At 52.1% G+C, this 20472-nt stretch overlaps 1 protein-coding gene across 4 annotated transcripts in view; it reads left to right on the top strand.

The window, feature by feature from the left end:
* The window catches only part of Capzb (capping actin protein of muscle Z-line subunit beta), a 110800-nt gene extending 92337 nt beyond the window's left edge, over positions 1-18463 (top strand). For 3 of the 4 annotated variants that reach the window (XM_026782010.1, XM_005352948.3, XM_026782011.1), the window contains exons 5-10: positions 6835-6976; positions 7294-7410; positions 13656-13721; positions 14399-14475; positions 15509-15621; positions 17641-18463. In XM_026782010.1, coding sequence (XP_026637811.1) covers positions 6835-6976; positions 7294-7410; positions 13656-13721; positions 14399-14475; positions 15509-15611 — 505 coding nt within the window. In that variant the 3' untranslated portion in view covers positions 15612-15621; positions 17641-18463. The remainder of the gene's footprint in view (positions 1-6834; positions 6977-7293; positions 7411-13655; positions 13722-14398; positions 14476-15508; positions 15622-17640) is intronic. The other variant, XM_005352947.2, reaches the window with a different exon arrangement.
* Positions 18464-20472: the final 2009 nt, after the last annotated feature.

The following is a 20472-nucleotide window of genomic DNA, read 5'->3' as shown; positions in this document are numbered from 1 at the left end:
GAGATGGCTCAGAGGTTAAGATCACTGACTGCTCTTCCAGAGGTCCTGAGTTCAATTCCCAGCAACCACATGGTGGCTCACAACCATCTATAATGAGATCTGGCGCCCTCTTATGGCCAGTAAGCATACAGACAGACAGAACACTGTATACATAATAAATAAACAAATCTTTTAAAAAAAAACTATTTTAGCCAATAGCTTAGTCATATTTCTAGCTTACTCTTACACCCTAAATTAACTCATTTCTATTCACTTATGTGTTACCACGAGGCTCGTGGTTTAACAATAAGGTTCTCTGGTGTCTGTCTCTTTCAGCAACTACATGGCATCTTCCTGGCTCTGCTTATTCTCTCTATCTCTGTTCAGATTTTCCGCCTGACTTTTTACTCTGTTAAGCCATTGGCTGAAATGGCAGTAAAACATAAAAACATATTCACAGCATACAGAGGGGAGGCCCACATCACCTATCCCTGGAACTGTGTGAGCAGAGACTTTTGACAGAGATGTATGTCATGAATCTACTCTTAAGCTGAGGAGTGCGCCCTCCACCCCAGGTTCTGTGAGTGAGGCACTCTTTAACCAGCTGATTTCCACATAAGGAAATGGTCTTTGGCACCGTGTTGGTACCAATTGATATTCCTGGCTTGGTTTTTTGCCTTTGTTTAGGCATTTGGGGATTCCTTTTCTTGTATCTGTGTATGATGTGTGCCTGTGCAGGCGGGTACCCACACTCATGCAGAGGCCAGAAGAGCCCTTCAGGACATCTTCCCCTGACTGCTCCCCACCTCATTTCTGTCAAACTCGCCCTTCAGCCCGGGTAGCTGGTCCTGAGCTTCCAGGATCTTCCTGTCTTCACCCCCAAACCTAAGTTCACAGGCAGGCATGGCACACACAGTCTTGCTTGGCATTTTGTTTTGATTTTTGTTGATTTTGTTTTTGAGACAGGGTCTCACTATGTAGCCTTGGCTAGACTGGAATTCACTCTGTATACCTAACTGGCCTTGCTGTCTTGGCCTGCCAAGTGCTGGGATAAAGGAGTACACCACCACATCCGGTCTCAACTTTTCTTTTTTTCTTTTTAAATTTACATTTTTAATGTATTTATTGTGTGTGTGCATTCATGTGTGCCTGTGTACATGTATGATGCGTGCACACGTGGACAGTGTGGGAGTCAGTTCTCTCTTTCCTCCTGTAGGCCCCGGAAATTGGACTAAAGTCATCAGGCTTGGCCTTCACCTGCTAAATCATGTCACCAGCCCATGCCCAGCTTTTTTTATGTGGGTGCTGGGGATTCAATTAGATCCTTATGTTTGTGCCACAAGTGCTGTTCACCCATCAAGCCATCTCCCCAGCCCCACACTGTGTTTGTTTCAGACAGAGTCTCTCTGTGTTGTCTGGATAACACTTGAATTCTTGACCTTCTTGCCTCAACCTTCTGAGTGACAGGCTTATAAGTGTGTTCAGCCATGCCTGGATGGCTTGCTTTGACTTAATCTAGCTTCATAGGAAAGTCCACCTGGCATCTTTGCGGCTTCCCTCCTTAAGCTTGTGGTAGTCAGCATCCTGGATAGCTCAGATCTAAGTCCACCAGAGTCTATGACTGAAGGCATGTCTCTGCACCCTAGAACCACAGCTGGTTTCCTGGATGGTGCTGGGAGGTCAGTTCCCAGGAAGTCTGGCCTGCCTTGCCTTTGGTGCCTTTTTGAAAGGCTGTGACCCAGGACTCGGTGTATTTGAGTACTCAAACCTGGCCACTGTCCCAGGAGGCAAGAGCATGGGCCAGCTTCCAAAGCCACTCAAGGCCCATCTCCTCATTCCATCTGCAGTTCAGGTTAGCCAAGGCTGCAGATTGGGTGGGTCACAGTTACAGCTCAGATTCCCAAAGCGAGTTTCTATCCAAGGTCTCCTCCGCTCATCTCATAATCATCAAACACTCCATAAAGTTCTGAGGGCCAGAATGCCTCTTCCGAATTCTGTGAAGTCGGTCACTCTGAGTGTATTATGTTCTGCTCTTTGCTCTGCAGTGCTGACTGTGAGCATGTGCATAACTGACAGTGTGCAGCTGGAAAGGGGTTTTCAGGGGAAAATCGCCCCAACTCAGAAGAGAAATGGTGATCCAGTCCAAGGATCTTAAGAAGAGTAGAATGGGCTCGCGAAGGTGCATAATTGTGACTGGGGTCTCACTGGCAAAATGCCAGTCCCTCTGAGGCTTCTGCCTTGCACTTTCTCCCTTCCAGTGCAGAGGTGTCTGCATCATTCAGTGGTCACCTCATCCTTCTCAGATGGACTATAGCTTCTTCTTTAACCCCTCGCCCCCATCTCTCTAGTCCCAGCCACAAGACCACTCCACGGGCCTGTTCTCCTCAGATACTGATTTCTGCCTCAGCCAGAGCCACTAAGACTTCTTGATGGGACCAGTCTGCTCCTCTGTCATTGAATCTGCTGTGAGGCTTTCTGGGACTCTACTTCCTTCATGGCCCAACCTTGTCCAGGATAGCATCTCTGTGGTCTTCCTGAGCTCCCGTCTCCTGATCTGAGCCTCTCACTTACCATTCTGACAGTGTGCAGTGATTAGGTCCCTATGTTGTGTCCCCTTCCCCTAGTTGGGAGGCCCAAGAAGAGCCATGCTTTCCTCTCTTAAGGAATGTTCTTCTGCTGCAAGGGCCCGGTAGTCTTTCCCTCCTGGATCCCATCTCACTCCTAAGAGAACTGAGGCCTTTGAAATTGTCAGCACCTCAAGTTAGAGAAGTTAGAGCTCTTAATGGCATCTCCTAGAACCCCCAACCTCTCATGCTTGGCCATGTTGGATCCCATAGTCTTGTTGACATGCAAGGCCGGAGAGCAGGCCTGGAACCCTGGCAGAGCCACCTCATTGAAATAGCATGTTAGCATTTAAACAATATTAATACTATTTGACTCATTAACTGTACAAAGGCCAATCAAAGTGCTTCCATGTGTGTGCTGTTAGCTCTGGCGGGCAACGCCTCCTGTGGCTTCATGTGGTTTCAGACAACATTTTAGCACATTCTTAAAATACCCACAAAAGCCTTTATATAAAAGCTCATAAATGTGAACCACATAAAATTATTTTTTTCCTTGTTTCATGTCACTGTGATCAAAGTACAGTAGGTAAGAATAAATTTTCAAAGCCTTGTTGAGATCTTCTTTAATTAATGCTTCACGCACAGAGTAAAACCATAAACCATATAATGGGGGTGCAACTATTTGTGCGCCCCACAGCCACGTCCTACCCGACAGTCCAAGGGTAGTAATGACAGTGCTCACCAACAAAGCTGTGGCTGCTGAATGATTCCAGAATGGCCCTTCTGATCACCTGAGCTTCAGTCCCTTTGTATTGGACATTCATGTTGAGACTTGCAGCTACTGTGAGTCCACAGAGGTCCCTCTTGGTGTCTGGAATCCAGTCCATTCTTTGAGTTGCTGTGGTGTTAGGGCCCTGTCTGAGGAGCAGAGTCTCAGCACGTCCTCCCTGCCCCCACAGAGAATACCCGAGTTCTCAGGGAGAGCTGGCAGTGGGGCCTCTGCTCGGTGCAGCCACAGAGCCGTATGGAGTGTCAGATGGCCTGTGAAGACTCTGCCGATGGGGCACTAGCCACCATGGAAAAGGGCTGGGATGAACTACCTGGTGAAAAATGCCACACTCGGCCTGGCACCATCCCTCACAGCTACACAGAAATGCAACATCTTGGTGAAGACTGGAGGAACTTTGGAAAACTCGGATTTGTGGGAAATGCCAATTTATGTTATTATGGACTAATTTTTAAATTTCCTTTTTTGTGATCTTGAAAAAGTTTTTAATACAGGGAGGGGAAGCACACAAAGAGGTCACCCTTGGGCTTACATTTTTTTGTGTGTGTCCTTCGGTTTCAGAATTTTGAAACTCTAGACCCTGTCTGTGTGGCCCTTGGGGGAAGCTGAGAATACCTGAGAGAAACTGCCAGAGCTGGAGTGCTGGGGCTAGGGTAGCCCCTCCCACCTTGTAAATGTTCTTGTTTTCTGTCAGAACAGAGAGCACAAAGGGTAGGTCCTAGGGGATTCACCTTAGGTCATCTGGTGCTATTGAACTGATCACTGGCTAGTGTTGAAAAAAAGCTTTCAAGGCACCAATGCTTCTGCTGATAGCTGCCAAGGCAGCCGAGCCAGCACCCAGAAGAGTGGCCCCTAACAGGAGCAGCCCTGCCGCGGGAGTGCGGCTTTCCGAGCTATGGGTGGGTGAAGTATGGGCCTGTGCTCTCCAGGGCCAAGTGGGCAGAGCAGAAAGGAAGCCTCCCACAGCCCTAGCATAAGAGCAACCTCGGTCTTTAGAGACGCTTTTTGCTTTTGTTCTGGGCTGCACCTCCTTCCTTGGCTTGCAGCTGAGGCCACAGAACATGAGAACAGTCAGAAAATCTTGGTACCACGAAGCCTCATCCAGCAGGGTTGGCCCAGAGGTGACCAACTAATCTTTGCACATTCCAGAACGTTCCAGATTGGCTTGGTTTATGCCTTAAAGCACAGTACTTTGTTTCCCTCATGTTCAGGGACAGAGGGGCATTTGTAGAGAGTTTCTGAACAAGAGAAAGAATGAGCACCTTAGAGTGGAATCCAAGAGCCCCTTGTTAGCCATTTGAGCACTGCTCTCACAGGTGCCCATCTGTGCCCGTGAGCGGCATGTGCTCTGCCCAGCACTTGGACACATAACTGACCAATACAGACGTTTACTGGGCAGGCCTACTATGTCCCACTCCATCTGGTGGGAGACAGGACCAGAAATTCAGTTTGATCTCCTTCACAGTAGAGGCACCGGAAGTGGCTCTATCACCGCGTGTGTGTGTGTCTGTGTGTCTGTGTCTGTGTCTGTCTGTGTGTCTGTGTGTTGGGAAGGGGGATGGGGGCAAAGATACAGGAACAGAATGGAACCTTGTCAGGGGGTTAGGAGTGAAAGGTAGACCAGCCATGACGCCTGTACTATGTGGATGTGGGGGGGAAGATTGGTGTCTTTCACAGGAAGGGAACTCTGGCTTCATCTCTTCAGTTACTCTGGTATGTATCTTATTGGGGGGTATTGTTGGTTTGAAATAGTTTTATAGTCAAGGTCAAATTGCAGAAATAGACTGGGCAGCACATGGGTGGCAGAGGCAGACAGATCTCTGTGAATTTGAGGCCAGCCTGGTCTCCGGAGAAACCCTGTCTCAGGGATGGGGAGTAGAGGTGGGATTGTAGAAACAATGTAGCCGGCCCACCCTCAGTGCCTAGTGATGTCAGTCCTTCAATGCCCAAGGCCTTCGTATAAAATGACAGAGTAATTACACAGGACCTACACCCTCCTCCCATGTATTCTGAGTCATTTTAGATTGCTTCTGATATCCTTTGTTGCTGTGGGACAGAGCCTTCCTCTGTAGCTCTGGTTGACCTGGAAATCAATGTATAGCCTGGACTCAGACTGCTGCTTATCTTGCCTTGACTTCTCAAGTGCAGGGATGCCAGGCATATGCACCCATACCTCAGACATGTGCGCCCACACCACCAAGATTCCTGAGAGCGCGAAAACTCCAGTGCTGAGTTAACAACAGTTGCACTGTCCTTAGAGAATCAGAAGGCGAGAAAGTCGGTGCATGTTTGGTGCACGTGGCCTTTTCATTTTTTAACCAGATCCTAAGCAGGGGCTTTAGGTATGGAGCTGATTCCCCAAAGAATTCCTGTGTTTTCTCCTCATTCTCTAACATATAGCTTCTTTTTTAAATATACAACAACTTTATTGTGACCTAAAGCACACTTGTTAACTTTGAATCTATTTCATTTTACTATCAAAAGCAATAATTTTCACACCAGTAGCCCTAGTACTGAGGGGACCAAAGCAGGAGTGTGAGTTTAAGGACAGGCTGGCCTGGGCCTGGTAGTGAGAGCCAGAAACCACCCTCCTACCCCAGATAGTCATTTGTCGGGTGTCCACTGACCTTTCTCCCCCTTTAATGTCCTGGCATTGTTCCTGCCTCCCAGATTTGCACAGTAGGCCTCTAATACCCTCTGTGTGAGTCATAGGCAGAGCCAGTCAAAGGACTGCTGGCACCAGCCCATGTCTGCCTGAGGGTCACCATGCACCATGGTGCCAGCCCCCTGACCCCTGAGGTTAGAGAAGCATTGGCCCTTGTGATGAGGAAAATATACTGGCCACAAGATGTGATTACCTGGTGTTGCATTGGCTGGTTATTGGCAGAGTGTGAGGTCACAACAGCTGGCCATCCATGTGTCACCCACCCTTAGACTTGGGACCCTAGTATAATGGCCGGTTCGTTCTTCCCCTCCTCGGTTTCATCTAATCTGTGGGTTCTCGGTGTTGACTTGGACCTGAGGAGGAAGGGCTGTCCCACACGTGACCCTCATTTCTGTTGGCTCTGTAACAAGTCACTCTGGGAAAATAGCATGATTGATTGCTGGTAGATGTGGGGATGTGGGGCAGGCTTATCAGCCTTCATGAAAGACAGATGCTCCATGAGGTGACAGTTGATTGCAAAAGCTGTGTTTTCCAGTGATGGCCAAGTCTACTGTGAGGGGCACACATTGTGCTGGATCTTGTACTGGGGAGGAAGATGACACCCAGAGAAGTTCAGTAAGCTTGCCAGAAGCACCAAGCTCAAACTCAGAGACTGATCTTCCATCTTCCTGGCATCTAAGGCCTTGCTTTTCTGCCTCTGCAGCCATGGGATGGCCAGGGCATGTCAAAAGGTCAACCCTGGCACCGTGCGAGGAAGGTTCTTAATCCTAGACAGGTGTCCCGGGCATCATCTAAGCTCACCATTACTGACGGCCGTCAATGGGCATTGTCGCTTGCAGGTACTTTGAAGGTGGCGTCTCATCTGTCTACCTCTGGGATCTGGATCACGGCTTCGCTGGAGTGATCCTCATAAAGAAGGCTGGAGATGGGTCAAAGAAGATCAAAGGCTGCTGGGATTCCATCCATGTGGTGGAAGTACAGGTACTGCCCTCCAGTGCATGTGCCACACCCTGCGTGGCAGCCCTGATCTCCAGATGCTTCCACAGGAAGATGCTAGGCTATGCGACCCCACTAATTCCAAAAGATGCCCAGAGCCATTTGGATGAAGATAAGTCAGGGGAATAGTACCTACCGATGCTGAAACTCCCCAGAGTGCTTAAGGCATGATTGCAGATCTGCCCTACAAAAACCATGGGAATTTTATAAGGGAGGAGTGACCTTGGCATGGGGGTGGGGCATAGTTTTCTCCTCAGCTTCGGTTCACCCAGGCTATGCTTGCTCTCCATCTTCTCCCCCAGGAGAAGTCCAGCGGCCGTACTGCCCATTACAAGTTGACCTCCACGGTGATGCTATGGCTGCAAACCAACAAATCCGGCTCAGGCACCATGAACCTTGGAGGCAGCCTGACCAGACAGGTAGAACTTGCATTCCCGCCTCTTGCCAGTGCCCTCTGGTGCTAGAGCATATGGCCAGCTAAGGGGGACTTCTAGTTCTTGCCTTACTGTCCTCTGAGGTGCGTGTGGCTACACACCAGCTGCCTCCCAGCCAGCTGCTTGGTGTAGTAGGACTGAGTGATTGCTGCTTGTCGTCCACCAGGGCTTGCCATCATCTATGCTCACGTTTTGCTGGGTTTGCCAGCAGTCAGACTGGACTCCACTTGAGCTGCTTCTTGCAGTTCAGTCCTAGCTGCCTGCTCCCCAGCCTGGTCTGAGTCCCACGTGTTGGATGTGGAGGATTCTGGGTGGGGAACTCTTCAGCTCTGTACGCAGATTTGCCAAGTTCTACCTGTCTATTGCTCCCCTGTCCTGCTAGCAGCCACATTCCATGATGTCTCTTCGGGCTGTGAGCAGAACATAGAGCTTGGCCTTCCTGGCATAAGCCTCTCTTAGCAGCTACATCAGGAACTACTAGAGGCACCTAAGCAGGTTTCAGACCCTCAGCACTCCATCCAGAGTTTCATGTTTATAACCTTGACACCTTCCGGACCCTTTACACACCTGCGCATCTTAGGAGAGGGCTTTTTGGCAGGAAGCTTCATGCACAGGGAGCACAGGAGAGCAGACTAAGCACAGCACGGGGCCTCAGGAGCAGAAGCGCTCACGAGCTCCTGTTCCTGAGCGTCTGGCTTCTGAAGAGCCTCTGCTCCACAAGGTTATTACTCTGGGGGCCGGGACGAGGCTCGGTACTCTCCAGTACTTCTTGCCTAGAAGACTCACTTCACAGGACCAAAACCACACAAGATAATTCTATGTTTGATAACTCTTAAGAGAAAACCTTTGCTGGAGAGTTTAGATTAGGAACTCTTATGTAGGTCTGCATTCTGCAATCTGCAAGGGCATCTACATGCATTTGAAAAACAACAGTGCAAAGCAGGATAGCCAGTACCAGCCTGCACATCTTGCAACTATGGGAGCCTTAGAGTCTCCCATGGAAAACCCTCCCCGCCTCTGCTTTGTCAAGGGTTAGCAACTGTAGGGAGCCTACATCCTTAAGACAGACCATCCCAGGCCCAGCACAGAACCAGGCATTAGTACCCAGGGCAGAGCCCATCCTGCTCTGTGGACATGGCCTCTTGACATAGGCGGGCCAGCCAAGTCCTCCAGCAGCCAGGGCCACTACAGCCTCCCCTCTCCTTCTCCCTGCCACCCAGTGGATGGGCGGGAGCTCCTAAGTCCATCCTGCTTCCTGCCTTCCTTGCTGCTGGAAACTGTCTATAATTACACCTGGTGTACAGTGACCTGCACAAATATTTAATCCTCCGTCTTCCTGATAGTTTAAATCAGGGCCGTCCACCATGGCCAGCATCTGGCCCTGCCGTACTCAGTAGCTCTGCCAAGCCAAACTCGGCCTGGTGAGTGGCTGTTCTCGGCACACCTTGTCCACATCGCCTCTGCTGCCTTGTGCTCTTGGGACTTTACTGAGGAAATCCACGCTTCTGTCATCATCCTGAGGGCCAGAGCCATAACTCATTCAACAGGCATCAAAGCCGAGGCTCTGCTCCAGTACAAGTAACTTACAGAGCGAGGAAACCGAGCCATGGGGGTTGACCAGTGAACGGGAGCAAAGCACAGCAGGGGGGGGCGGGGGGGGCTGAGGGCTCAGCTGTGAGTCCCAGATACACCCTGGGAAAGTGTTTGTGGCCTGACCATCCCCTTGAACTACATTCTAGCCAGTTGCCATTCCCACTTAACAGGTGAGGAAACTGAGGCCCATGCTATTAAATAATTGACTAGAACAAAAGTGGCAGAGCCTGGATTTAAGCCCACATATGTCTAGCACAGTACCCTTCCTTCCACACACTTTGAGTCAGGGCTCGGATGACCTCCATTTGTGAGTGACAGGGAAAGAGGGTAGTCCCCCTACACACAAGTTGACTGTGCAGTTTTGGTCACTCTTACACCCACTCCGCATGTCAGGAAGGGGGGTCCTTGGTTGGAGGAGCTGTCACACCAGGCCTCTGGTGCCAGCCTCTGACCTTGCATGCCATGCTGTCCAGCTGTCAGGAGACTCCTCATCAGGGAGGAGCAAGTCCCCATTTCGCCAGTGTGGCTCTTCCCCAGCAGCCTGACCCCAGGCACTTCCCAAGGTCCCAAGTTTCCCAGGCCCCATGTACAAGGAAATGCCAGGGGCTATTTCCTTGGGGGTCCCCTCCCGGCAGTAGTTGAGGTTTGCTTCTTGTCCTCTTTTCCTTAGAGCTTCTGGGGATACATGGAGGGAGTTGAGAACCCGTCTTCGTGGCACCTGTCACTGTGATAAATGGCCCCAGCTGCTTGTCTTAGCTTTTCAGGATACCCTGCTGGGAGCTTTGCCTCATCCTTCACTGTGTCCTTTTGTTGCCTCCCTTCAGAGCTGTCTCTTGGGAACATCGGTTAGATGGGAGAGAGGCTTTTGGCAAACCCTGCATCTGTGGGGCTGTGGGCACGGCCTTTCTGGACCTCACTACAGCATCATTGCGTCCTCCTGCCAGGGCAGACGCCTCATGTGAGGGCGGTGGCAGAGGTGCCCCTTGGCAGGCTGCCACCAAGGCCCCAGCTGGAAAGCCAGGGAACAAGTGACAAAGTACTGCTTGCTAAGCCCTAGATAGGAAAGGGAAGCTGCTCGGAGAGGTCACTTTGCTGTGTGACAGCAGAGACGTGGGAATGAGGCGGACCACAAATCTCCGGAAAGAGATCCAAGGACTTCCATCCGGGGCAGGGCTCTGCAGATGTTCGCCTCATTTTCTTTTCAGATTCTAAATATTTAGACAGGAAGGTGGAATGTTGTGTTGAGTGGGGAGATTGGGTGTTTGCAGGCAGACCTCCCTCCTCATGAGCCACAGGCTCCAGAAAGAAGCCAGCTGCCAGCAGTCTCTCCTGTGGACCCTGGCCCATGGCCTTTCCCTGTGGGTGTTGGAGGGAACGAAGGGTAGCACAGACCTTTAGAGCCAGTCTGCCTTGGGAACAGCTCCCAGCAGTGGGCTCTGGACCGTGAGTGGCCCGGATGGTGCCATTTGAGTGGTGCAAAGTCTAGAAGCAGTTGAGTGTTTTTCAAATGACCTGGGACACTGTAAACCAGGAGAGCCTGGTCTGGCTGTGGAAGGCAGGGGAAGAGACGAGGGGCCAGGGTGCTGGGTTTCCACGAGGCCATTGAGGTTGGAAGAGACCCATCTCATAACTTCTGAATCTCGGGTTGTGGGTTTTCCTTGCTTTTTTGGTAAGCATTATACAAAAACCACCCACCAGAGAGGTCACCTCAAAGAAAGCTGCTTTCAGAATCCTCCATAACTTGGTGGAGGCTCCAGCTCTGTCACCTCACAGCCGTATGACCACACAGATCCTTTCACTTTTCATCAGCTGTGGGCTTGATGGTGTCTATTGAAAGCCTGTGCTACTCTGAGCTCTGGTTTCCACCCAGGAAGGAGTAGCTAATCCTGCAGTTCCCATTGTATCTTCCAGAAGAGCAGTTGCCAACTCAAAAGTCGTGCAGTCCTCCCCTCCCCTCCAGCTGGGTGTCAGGTTTGATCCTAGCTGGGCACAAGCCATGGGGCCCTGGGCATGGGACTTCATTAACGAACAGTGTGTGCTGCTAGGCATACCGTGGTATTGCGTGTATGTATGGTCATCCCTTAGCATGCAGTAACAGCAAGGGCGTGGAGGCGCAGGCAGACACTGTGCTGCTGAATGGGCCCTCCTATTGACTTGAAGAAATTAGAAAAGATACTCTGTGCCAGTGGGAAACACCACCCACCCCGTTTGAGGACAGCAACCACCAGATCCAAGCACACTTGTATCTTCCCCATCTTAGCTGCAGAGAGGGGGAAAGGATCTCACTGGGGACAGGCAAGCTAGGCCCTGACTCCAGACTCGGTTGGAACCACCTTGTGGAACATCTGTGCTGCCACAGAACATAAAAATGTTTTCCTTCTGGCAGCTTCTTTTATGAGGGTGTAATAATATATGCATTACAAAAATAGTTCTGTTCCTGGTGGGTCAGCGTTGCCAGCAAGCTGACCCCAGCCAGGTGTGGAGAGGAGGGAAGCAGTGGGGGCGGGCAAGGGGGCTATGGAAACTGCCTGCATGTGCCAGGATCTTGAGTTTAGAGGCTCCCTGTGTGCTGCTGGGGAGTACTTCTTCCCCCCCACACACACACACACATATACACTATTCCTTTGAGGGTCTGGTGGTTTCAGCCTTTCTCTGCTGGAAGGTGGTTTTTGATTCTGAAGTTAAAAAAAAAAAGACAAGGCATTGATTTGCTCTCTCGCCTAGCAGAAAGCGCCCTTCACCCTGGTGCTGTGCTCACCCCGGTGTTGTGCTCACCCGGGGCTGCCAGCACTCACTGAGATGGCCCATCAGAGACCACAAAACCCTCACCTCTTACTCTGGCAGGATGGAGGCAAGACTCTCCCTCCGCATAGAGCAGGGGCTGAGCAAGACTGGGAGGGTGGTGCAGTTGGCTGGATCAGAAACACCCACAGAGCAGCTCTGAGCAGTCCGGAGGCTGGACACAGCAGCCATTTCTATGTGGGATGTTGGTTTCTAAACACTCCTTTTAGAAATAGGGGGCAGGCCCTGCCCTTTGGGTGTCTCCCCAGCTCCGTTCAACACGCACACTAACCAGTTGTCCTAAGCAGGCTTTTGCTTAGGGGAGATGATGTTCCTCTGGTATCGTGAAGTGTTGACCACACCTGGAGTGGGCCCATGGCCATCGCTGCCATTACGAGCATTCTCACTACTTCAGAGACAGTTCTGTCTAAGCAGCAAGACTCCTTGGAACCCCTTGCCAAAGAGTGCCCAGGAAATTTCAGGGCCTACAGTCAGGGATCAAGGCACCCATGACTAGCAGCTCCCCATCACCACCATTTTTGGGAAACCCCTTGCTAGGACCAGACCTCTGTTCTGGAAGGTCCTTGGGTCCAGATTATTACCTCAGACTGGACTCTTTCCTTTCAACACTCTACCAAATGGCTACCCCTTTCTTTCTCCTTGGTAGTCTGGAGCTGACTGTAGAGTGAGCATATGCCTGTTGTGGAGACCTACGAGACCCACCTCTGCCAGCAGCTGTGTGCTCCCCACTTTACCCACCTCTGCCAACAGCTGTGTTCTCCCTCTTTTGCCATAGACAGTGAGAGATCACTTCACTCTGCCAGATTGCAGGCCGGCTCAGCCCTGCTGGCATCCTGGGGTCCCGCCCACACACACTGGCTTTTCTATCTCTCTTGTCCTAGGTTCTGCCACCCCTTGGCCTCTCTGAATAGCCCATGTCTCATCCAGGAGGAGAGAACTGGAGTCACAGTTACATACCACTGTGTGGGTACTGGGAATTGAATCAGGTCTCCTGGGGAGCAGCCAGTGCTCTAACCACTGAACCGTCGCTCCAGCCCCAGTGTTGAGCTCGTAAATATTTGAGTCTCCTGGCACCCTGTGAGACAAAAGATAGGCTGCTCTCTTTTACACGGTTACTCCCTTCTCAGGGAGGGAAAGCTTACCATGGGAGAACCAGAATCCAATGGCAGAGGCTCACACCTCCCTGCTGTCACCTCCCTTCACGCACTCAGAGCTGGCTGCTGTCCCCTGTCCATTGTAAACCAGGAACCCACCATTTCCCTGCATGGCTCCTGGCCTTGGCACGGTGGCAAGAAGGGGGCTCCTCCACAGCTGCTCACATGGTTGTGGGCATGGCACTGCATTCTGCTGGCCCCAGAGTCTTTGCTGGCAAGGCCGGGAGTCCCCATGGCTGCCATGGCTCTGCTGGTCAAGGTTGACAGTGTTGTGACACAGGGAAGCTTCCAGTCCCACACCAGGTCTCGCTCACATCTGGGTAGCAGCCTGGACCTGTGCTTGCAGGAATGACACAGTCCAGGATGACCTGTCCCTTGTGGCCCTTTACCCTCACTACTGTAGCCCTAGGAGCTAAGTGGGGAGTCTGTTCTCAGAACAGCATCAAGAAACACTGCCCTAGAAATAATAGGGCCTCAGAATGTCTGCTGACTGGGCTGTTTGCAACCACAAACTTCAGTCACTTGTGCTAGAAAAGCTCCACAGAGCCACCAGGGGCAGAGGGCTGTGATGTGCAGGGGCAGCCACCAGGGGGCAGAGGACTGTGACGTGCAGGGGCAGCCCTGAGTTGGCGGCAGCCTGGAGCTGCAGCTTCTTCTGACTAAAGGTTGCTGTCTTTGCAGATGGAGAAAGATGAAACCGTGAGTGACTGTTCTCCACACATAGCCAACATTGGGCGCCTGGTGGAGGTGAGTGGCCCCGGGCTCACCCAGTCCTGGTACAGCATAGACCAGCGTGCTTCTCCGCAGCCTCCGTCTCTGCTGCAGCTGGTCCTGCCCGGGTTTTCTGAGTTTTCTTCTGACTTGGATACGAGCAGAGCTCGGCTCCAAGCCTACCCACCCCAGTGTCCCTGCTCTGTCTCTGGGCCCGGGAAGTATGAAGTCCTGTTTCCCCTGATTACTGGGTGTGAACAGTGATCTGAACTTGGGGTGGAAACAGATTCCTGGAACACCAGGGCCCTTGGAGCAGCTTCACTTGTGGCCACCACAGCCTGGCCTGTCACCACGTCTCCTTTAGAAGGGGGGTTGTTTAGACTGGAGGCGTGTTCTCTGGTTTCACAGAACTGTTCACAGAGTTGGTGGCCAGGCAGTGTGCTGATAATGTGGTTTAGACCCGCGCCCAGCAGTGGTCAGAATTGGCCATCAGTCCCTAGATGTTGGCTTCCTCCATGCTGAAGGACAAGAAAGACCCAAAACACAAATTATAGGTGGGGTTCTGGCAGCCTGGCTGTGCCTCTCAGCACGAAAGAGCAGCCTCTTACCTCCCTCCTGTGGCCACAGAGGGGACTGCAGGGTTGGTGGTGGCAGGTGGATGTGGGCCTCAGGGTTCCTGTTTGCCATCTCGGCTGACTTACCTCCCTTCCCAGGACATGGAAAATAAAATCAGAAGTACACTGAATGAGATCTACTTTGGAAAAACAAAGGATATCGTCAATGGGCTGAGGTAATGTACCAAAACTCTGAAGCGTTGGGGCCAAACATGAGGCTTACATCCTGTCTACTTAGCGCTCTGTGTTCTTGGGCCTCCCGGTTCCTCATCACAAGATGTGGTCAGGGATTGCTTTCAGTATGAAAGACTCAGAAGCTGGTCCAGCACTTTCTGTGACCTCTACCAGCTCTGTCCACTGGGCTCAGTCACCTCAGCAACCTTTGGTGCCTTCACCTTAGAGCTTGGCACTGGTCCCTAGAGACTGTACCCAGTCTTTTTGGCATTGGGGCCTGGCAGCCACACACAGATCCAAGACGCCGAAGACAGCTGAGCAGCCTGGCATGGCGTTCCCTTTGAGGTCCCCGGCACTGTCTCAAGCTCTGGGTTCTGCAGAAGCAGGCAGGACGCACTGTGGCCTCTGGCTCTGGTGTAGTACAGTGGGAGGCAGAACCCAGTGGGGACGGGGCAGTGACTGAGGAGGAGTGAAGAAGAGAGCGCTGGCCTTGGAGTCACAAGGGTCCTTCCCACACCTTTCTCAGCGGCCCTTGTCCTCTGTGGGAGGCAGAGTGCCAGCAGGGTTAGGAGAGCCGATAACTGGGAAGGGTGCTACAGCTCAGCTCTGCTGTGCCCTTGGGACCCAGTCGTCCAGTGCCCTTCCCTGGCCCAGGTTTCACATTGCAGGCCAGAAAAAGTTTGTGAGCTTGTCCAGCAGTCTGAGTTAAGTGAGATAGTGGCCCCTCTTGATCCCCAGTGGACCTGAGTATCTGATCAGTCCTGACACTGGGGGCTGTGGTACCAAATGGACCGTATATACTCTCCTGCCTGGACAGCCCCCACCATTCCCAGTAATGACAGGGAAACACGGAAAATCTGAGCCTGTGTGGAGTCAGGTGTGAACCTCTCAAGACCGAGGCCTCTGTGGCTGAGACGCGCACTCAGCCCCAGGCCGAGGCAGCCTTCTCCTGCCTTTCCATGACTGCTGGCCTCTTGTTCTGCGTTGCTGTTGCTCTCTTGCTACGGCTTCATCCTCTCCGAACACTCTCTGTAGATCTCTTGATGCTATCCCTGACAACCACAAGTTTAAGCAGTTGCAGAGGGAGCTTTCTCAAGTGCTGACCCAGCGCCAGGTCTACATCCAGCCTGATAATTGAGCCGACCCAGGTACCCTGCCTGAAGGGCGTGAGACTTCCCCACTAAACAGGACTCACCAACCTGCCAAGACCCTGCCACTAACCTGTGTCCACTCACAGCTGGTGGGTAGCCACATTAACGCATAGCCTCAGCCCCATATCGTGTGGACACGTGTGTGCGGTGTGTGTGCTTCGCACTTTGAGCAAAGGCCAGGTTTGGGCTTTTTGCTCCTGACAAAGCTCAGTCTTTGGCACTACCATGGCCTCTCCAGCAGAGGGCGCTGTGTGCACACATCCCACTGGCTAAGGAGCAGGGTCTGTGTGTCTTGCCTTCTGCCAGCTCACACACCTCTTGTCTGACAGAAGTACAGCCGGTTCCTCCTGCCTGCTCTCCTACCAAGGATCCCACAAGCTACATCTCAGGGCCCCTTGGGCTGTTGACTCAGAAAGCATGGTCTCCCTCTGAGTCTCTCTGAGTTATGGAACACTCCCTAAGCCAGGCCAGCACGCCTCCAGACTGGCCACTGCTGGGCACTCTGTACCCATGCTGCGTGTCCCACAGCCTCCCTTAATGAGCTGCAGCTGTCCTCCAGCAGCCATGCTGGTGGAAAGGAAAACAGCCCTGCTTGTTGACAATGGCCAAGAACCATGACTTGGCCTGGGACAAATACAGATGTGCAAACGCAGTCAGCATCTCGGAAAGGAGGAGGGTTTTAAAACGAGGCTCCTGGGAAGCTGCAGGCCCCGGGGCTGGACACCAAAGGCCCAACCCAGACAAGGGCCTGTGGGATTTACCGTGAAGCTCCAAGATGGGGGCTCCCCTGCCACTGTGGTCTGGCCCATGTGCTGACTTCAGGTCCAAGGCAGCCATCTGCCTTGGTGGCATCTCCAGACCTCCCATGTCCCAGCTGAAGAAAGCCCTTTTAAGGGACGCTGCCACCACCACCATTCCCTGGCAAACCAGGGAGAGGTATTCTGAGGGGAGCCCCGGCCCATCAGCCAGATGTGTCCTCCTCCCTGCCCTACTCAAGCTCTGCCTGAGCCCTCATGCTGCTCCTCTCGCTGCCACACTAGTGTTGGCCTCTGGTGAGAGTTTGGGACCCTAAACACCCCAGCGGAAGCAAATGGCACCTGAGTGGCAGCAGCTCACACTAACGTCCAGTGGCTTCTTCGCTCGGGTCCTGTCCTTCCCGTCTTGAAGACTCTTCTCAGGTTTTCATGGGTTGCCGCTCCAGGTCCCACTCCATCTCGCCTTCGCCATTCTCAGCACGCGAGGGTGGACTTCTGACAGGGCCTCTCCCAGTGCGCACTCGAGCCACTTGCCAAGCATGCTGCCCTGCTCTTCCACTGCTTCCGAGCTCCCCACGGTTGCTGCAAATAGTTTAGTATGCTCTTGATTAACTGGTGCTGCGGGGGGACCTCTCTCCTGCTCCCAGCTTTGTGTCCTGACCTGGGAATTAGGCTTAGAAGAAGCTCCGCCCTGAGATGCTTCTGAGAACTCAGTCTGTATGAGAAGCACCAGACAAGTTGAGGTCCAGCTCTGATGAAGAGTGCCTCCCTGCCAACCCAGGATGTGACACCAGGACCCAGGGCTGCCCCTTAGGGACTGGGTTCGCAGCCAGCAGCACTGGCGCAGAGGCTGGTTCCTGTGTACTTGGTGGGGCAGGGCCAGGGGGAGGGGCTACTAGACTGCTTCTCCTGGGTAAGGAGCCAGCCTAGGCTGTAGGTGGAGGGGGTAGAGCAGCTGCTGCAGTAGAAGCCCTCACTGCCCAGTGTCTTCACCTCTCAGCCTGGGCAGCAGGTCCAAGGTTCCTGAGAGCTTGAGGCATGTACCCTGAACTGTGGACCTAGGGATCTAGTGGCCAGGTCACCCACAGCCTGGGCAGAGATGACCTCTGCCCATGATGCCCAGCAAGGTGCTGCGGTGCAGGCCCCCAGCCAGGTCCCCTGCCCACTCTCCAGGGTAGATGGTACAGCCTGGCAGCCCACGGTGGCCCCAGGCTGCCTCTCTCTCTGTTCCACTGCTGATGTCATCTCTCCTCTCCTGTAGGTCTGTGCAGACGTTTGCAGACAAATCAAAGCAAGAAGCTCTCAAGAATGACCTGGTGGAGGCCTTGAAGAGAAAGCAGCAGTGTTAAACCTCTGCTTCACGCTAACCGGACACGCCATGCACTTGTTAGGTTCCTTTCTTAGAAAACTCGTTTTCTGCTCCTTTTCCCTCCTCCTTTCCCTCCCCGATGGGTCACGTAACAGTTTGCATCGACCACGCAGCGCATCGCTCCCCAAGAATAAAGCCCGATAACCACCCTCCTCTGGCTCCAAGGCCCGCTTCCCACGACGTTTCCATAGAGACCGTGTGGTTGTTTTTTTTTTTTTTTTTTTTGTTCGCCTGGGCCCCGTCTTCCTCCCCTCCCATTTATAAGCATATATATTGTCAGCCACTGCTCCTCCCATCTTTGTTACATTGGTGTAAAAAATGTAAAACAAAAACATTTTATGAACTAACTGGTGTGTGAAAGAGAAGAACTGGAAATCAGATTCCATGTGTATTTGGGAGTTGCTTGGAGTTGGGGGCCGGGGGGGGGGGACAGCGGACAGCTATGGAGGCCAGAGAGACGTCCTCCGCACTGTCCTGCGCAGACGTGCCCTCCCAAGGAGACCACAGTGGGGTGGCGGCTGGCAACCGGCTGCACTTCCGGCCAGGTGCTTTCCTGTCGATTTTTATGGAATGCAAAAGGAGTTTTTTTGTTTTATTTTGGTTTTTTTTTGTAAAGCTTAAACAAAAAATCTACATCTTCTACTTGAGCCTCCATACTTAAAAAAAAAAAGGAAAAAAAGAACAAAAAAATAAATAAAAAGAAACTGGGACACAGTGCTGGCCTTGTGTCCTTTCTCACCTGTCTCCCTTGTCTTGGAGCTCTTCCCATCCCACATCCAGCTGCAGCACATCTGTCCACCTCAGTCCACTTTCACCTTCTCAGGGACTGAAGCAGAGCCCAGGGCTTCCTAACGCCTTTCCTTATCTAGCCGGTTGCTCATCCCTTTCCCTGGCTTCTGTGGCTACCGTGTTTGCCACCCCATCTTCTGTGATGTCCCTGACTCATTACTCCTGGTTTCTCTTATTTGGTCCTGTGTGGAGTACAGAATTCCATGGGAGGTGGTAGAGCAGGCTGGGTGCCATGACTCATGCTTGTGCTATCAACATTGAAGCTGAGGCAGGAGGATTGTGAGCTCAAGGCTGGTCTGGCCTGGACTATACATCTACATGTTGTCTCAACTAAAAAAGAAAACTGGGCGTTGGCACACATTTGTAATTACAGCACCTGGGGGTCGGTGGCCGGAGGACTGCCAGAGATCTGAGGCCAGACTAGTCCTCAGAGTGACTTCAGGCTCGCTTAGTGAGACCGTCCCAAAGCAAATACTGAAATTAGAGGCTGTGAGCCAGCGAGACGCTGCCTGGTAGGAAAGGCTGCTTGCTGCCAAGCCTGAGGGCTTGGGCTCCATCTCTGGAACCCACGTGGCGAAAGAACTGGCCGGCGTGTGCACACACGAAAACAGAATTAATGTAAAGAGAAGCAACAGATAATTGGGTAGAGATGCAGCTGGGCGAACAAGCACTCCACTATCACGTGCCAGCCTTGCCTGTAAGGACAGAGCAGAATGATGAAAAGGTGGGCCTTGCCCAAAACCCATTCCGTGGGCTGTGAGGACTGTTGGGTCCTTGAGTCGTGCAAAGATGAGGACAGACCACCAGAGTCTACTAAACCAGAAGCAAACTTTATTCCAGAAAAGGATAATCTCCATAGGGCACACAAAGCTTCTCAGCTATAGCTGTGACCACAGCCAGAGATGGGCTCTGTAGCCATGGCCACGGTGGTTTCCGACCCCGCCCCCCTTTATAGCAAGAAGCAAGCACTAGACATGAACAAAAGAATTTTTACAATCTCGAGGGAAAACTCGGATACAAATTGCCTTTTTTTTTTTTTTTTTACAATTTCCATTAACAGGTTTTTCAGTTAAACTAGTGTTTGTATTTAGCCCATTGTTTCTCTCTGGTGCTCTCTATGGTGTTTACCAAAGCTGTATGCTCCCCTGATAAGGCCAGTTTTGCTCAGCAGGGAAGGGTAAGGGACAATGCACAACCAAAAAGCCACGTACATCCCATCATTTAAAGGTCAACTCAGCTCACATCAGTTGTTCATCACGAGTGGCCAAGGGGTGTATCTAAAAAGCTGACCCTCAGTTTGCAGAGGGCTGCTTCAGCCTTGCAGACAGAGCTATGGGTTGTAAAGCAAAGTAACCCACTGTTAATAGTTACTCTAAAGTGGCTGACAGTCTGCTCTCATTCTCCTAGGCTTACAACTTGGTATGTATTTCTACATTCCCATTTCTGGAACCCACATTTCTCTATTCTTACTCTTGGACTCTTGGGACAGGCACAGCAAACCTCCCTCTATGCAGTGGGGATGCCACTCTAGCTAAGGGACAGCATGGGACACGTCAAAGAGCATTTGCAGCCTGGCTCACTCTGGCCCTCTGCTCTTTCCTTGATGCCCATCAGTGGGAGAGCCGTGATGGCTAGCAGGGCCCATGGGGATTGGGAAGAAGAAACGGGAGGACTAGAGATGTAGGAAAGAATGCTTTCCCAGCACGCAGAAAAGCCCCGAGGTGATTCCTAGCACCACACACACTGGGCATGGTGATGGACACCTGAAATCCTGGGCTCAGGAGTTAGCACAAGGACCTCAGGGCTGCAGTGGTGGTTCAGTAGTTAAAAGCACTCGTTGGCCGGGCGATGGTGGCACACGCCTTTAATCCCAGCACTCGGGAGGCAGAGGCAGGTGGATCTCTGAGTTCGAGACCAGCCTGGTCTACAGAGCTA

Source organism: Microtus ochrogaster, chromosome 10, assembly GCF_000317375.1.
Source record: "Microtus ochrogaster isolate Prairie Vole_2 chromosome 10, MicOch1.0, whole genome shotgun sequence".
In the NCBI taxonomy this organism is placed as follows: Eukaryota; Metazoa; Chordata; class Mammalia; order Rodentia; family Cricetidae; genus Microtus; species Microtus ochrogaster.
This window is presented reverse-complemented; position numbering and strand designations above follow the sequence as displayed.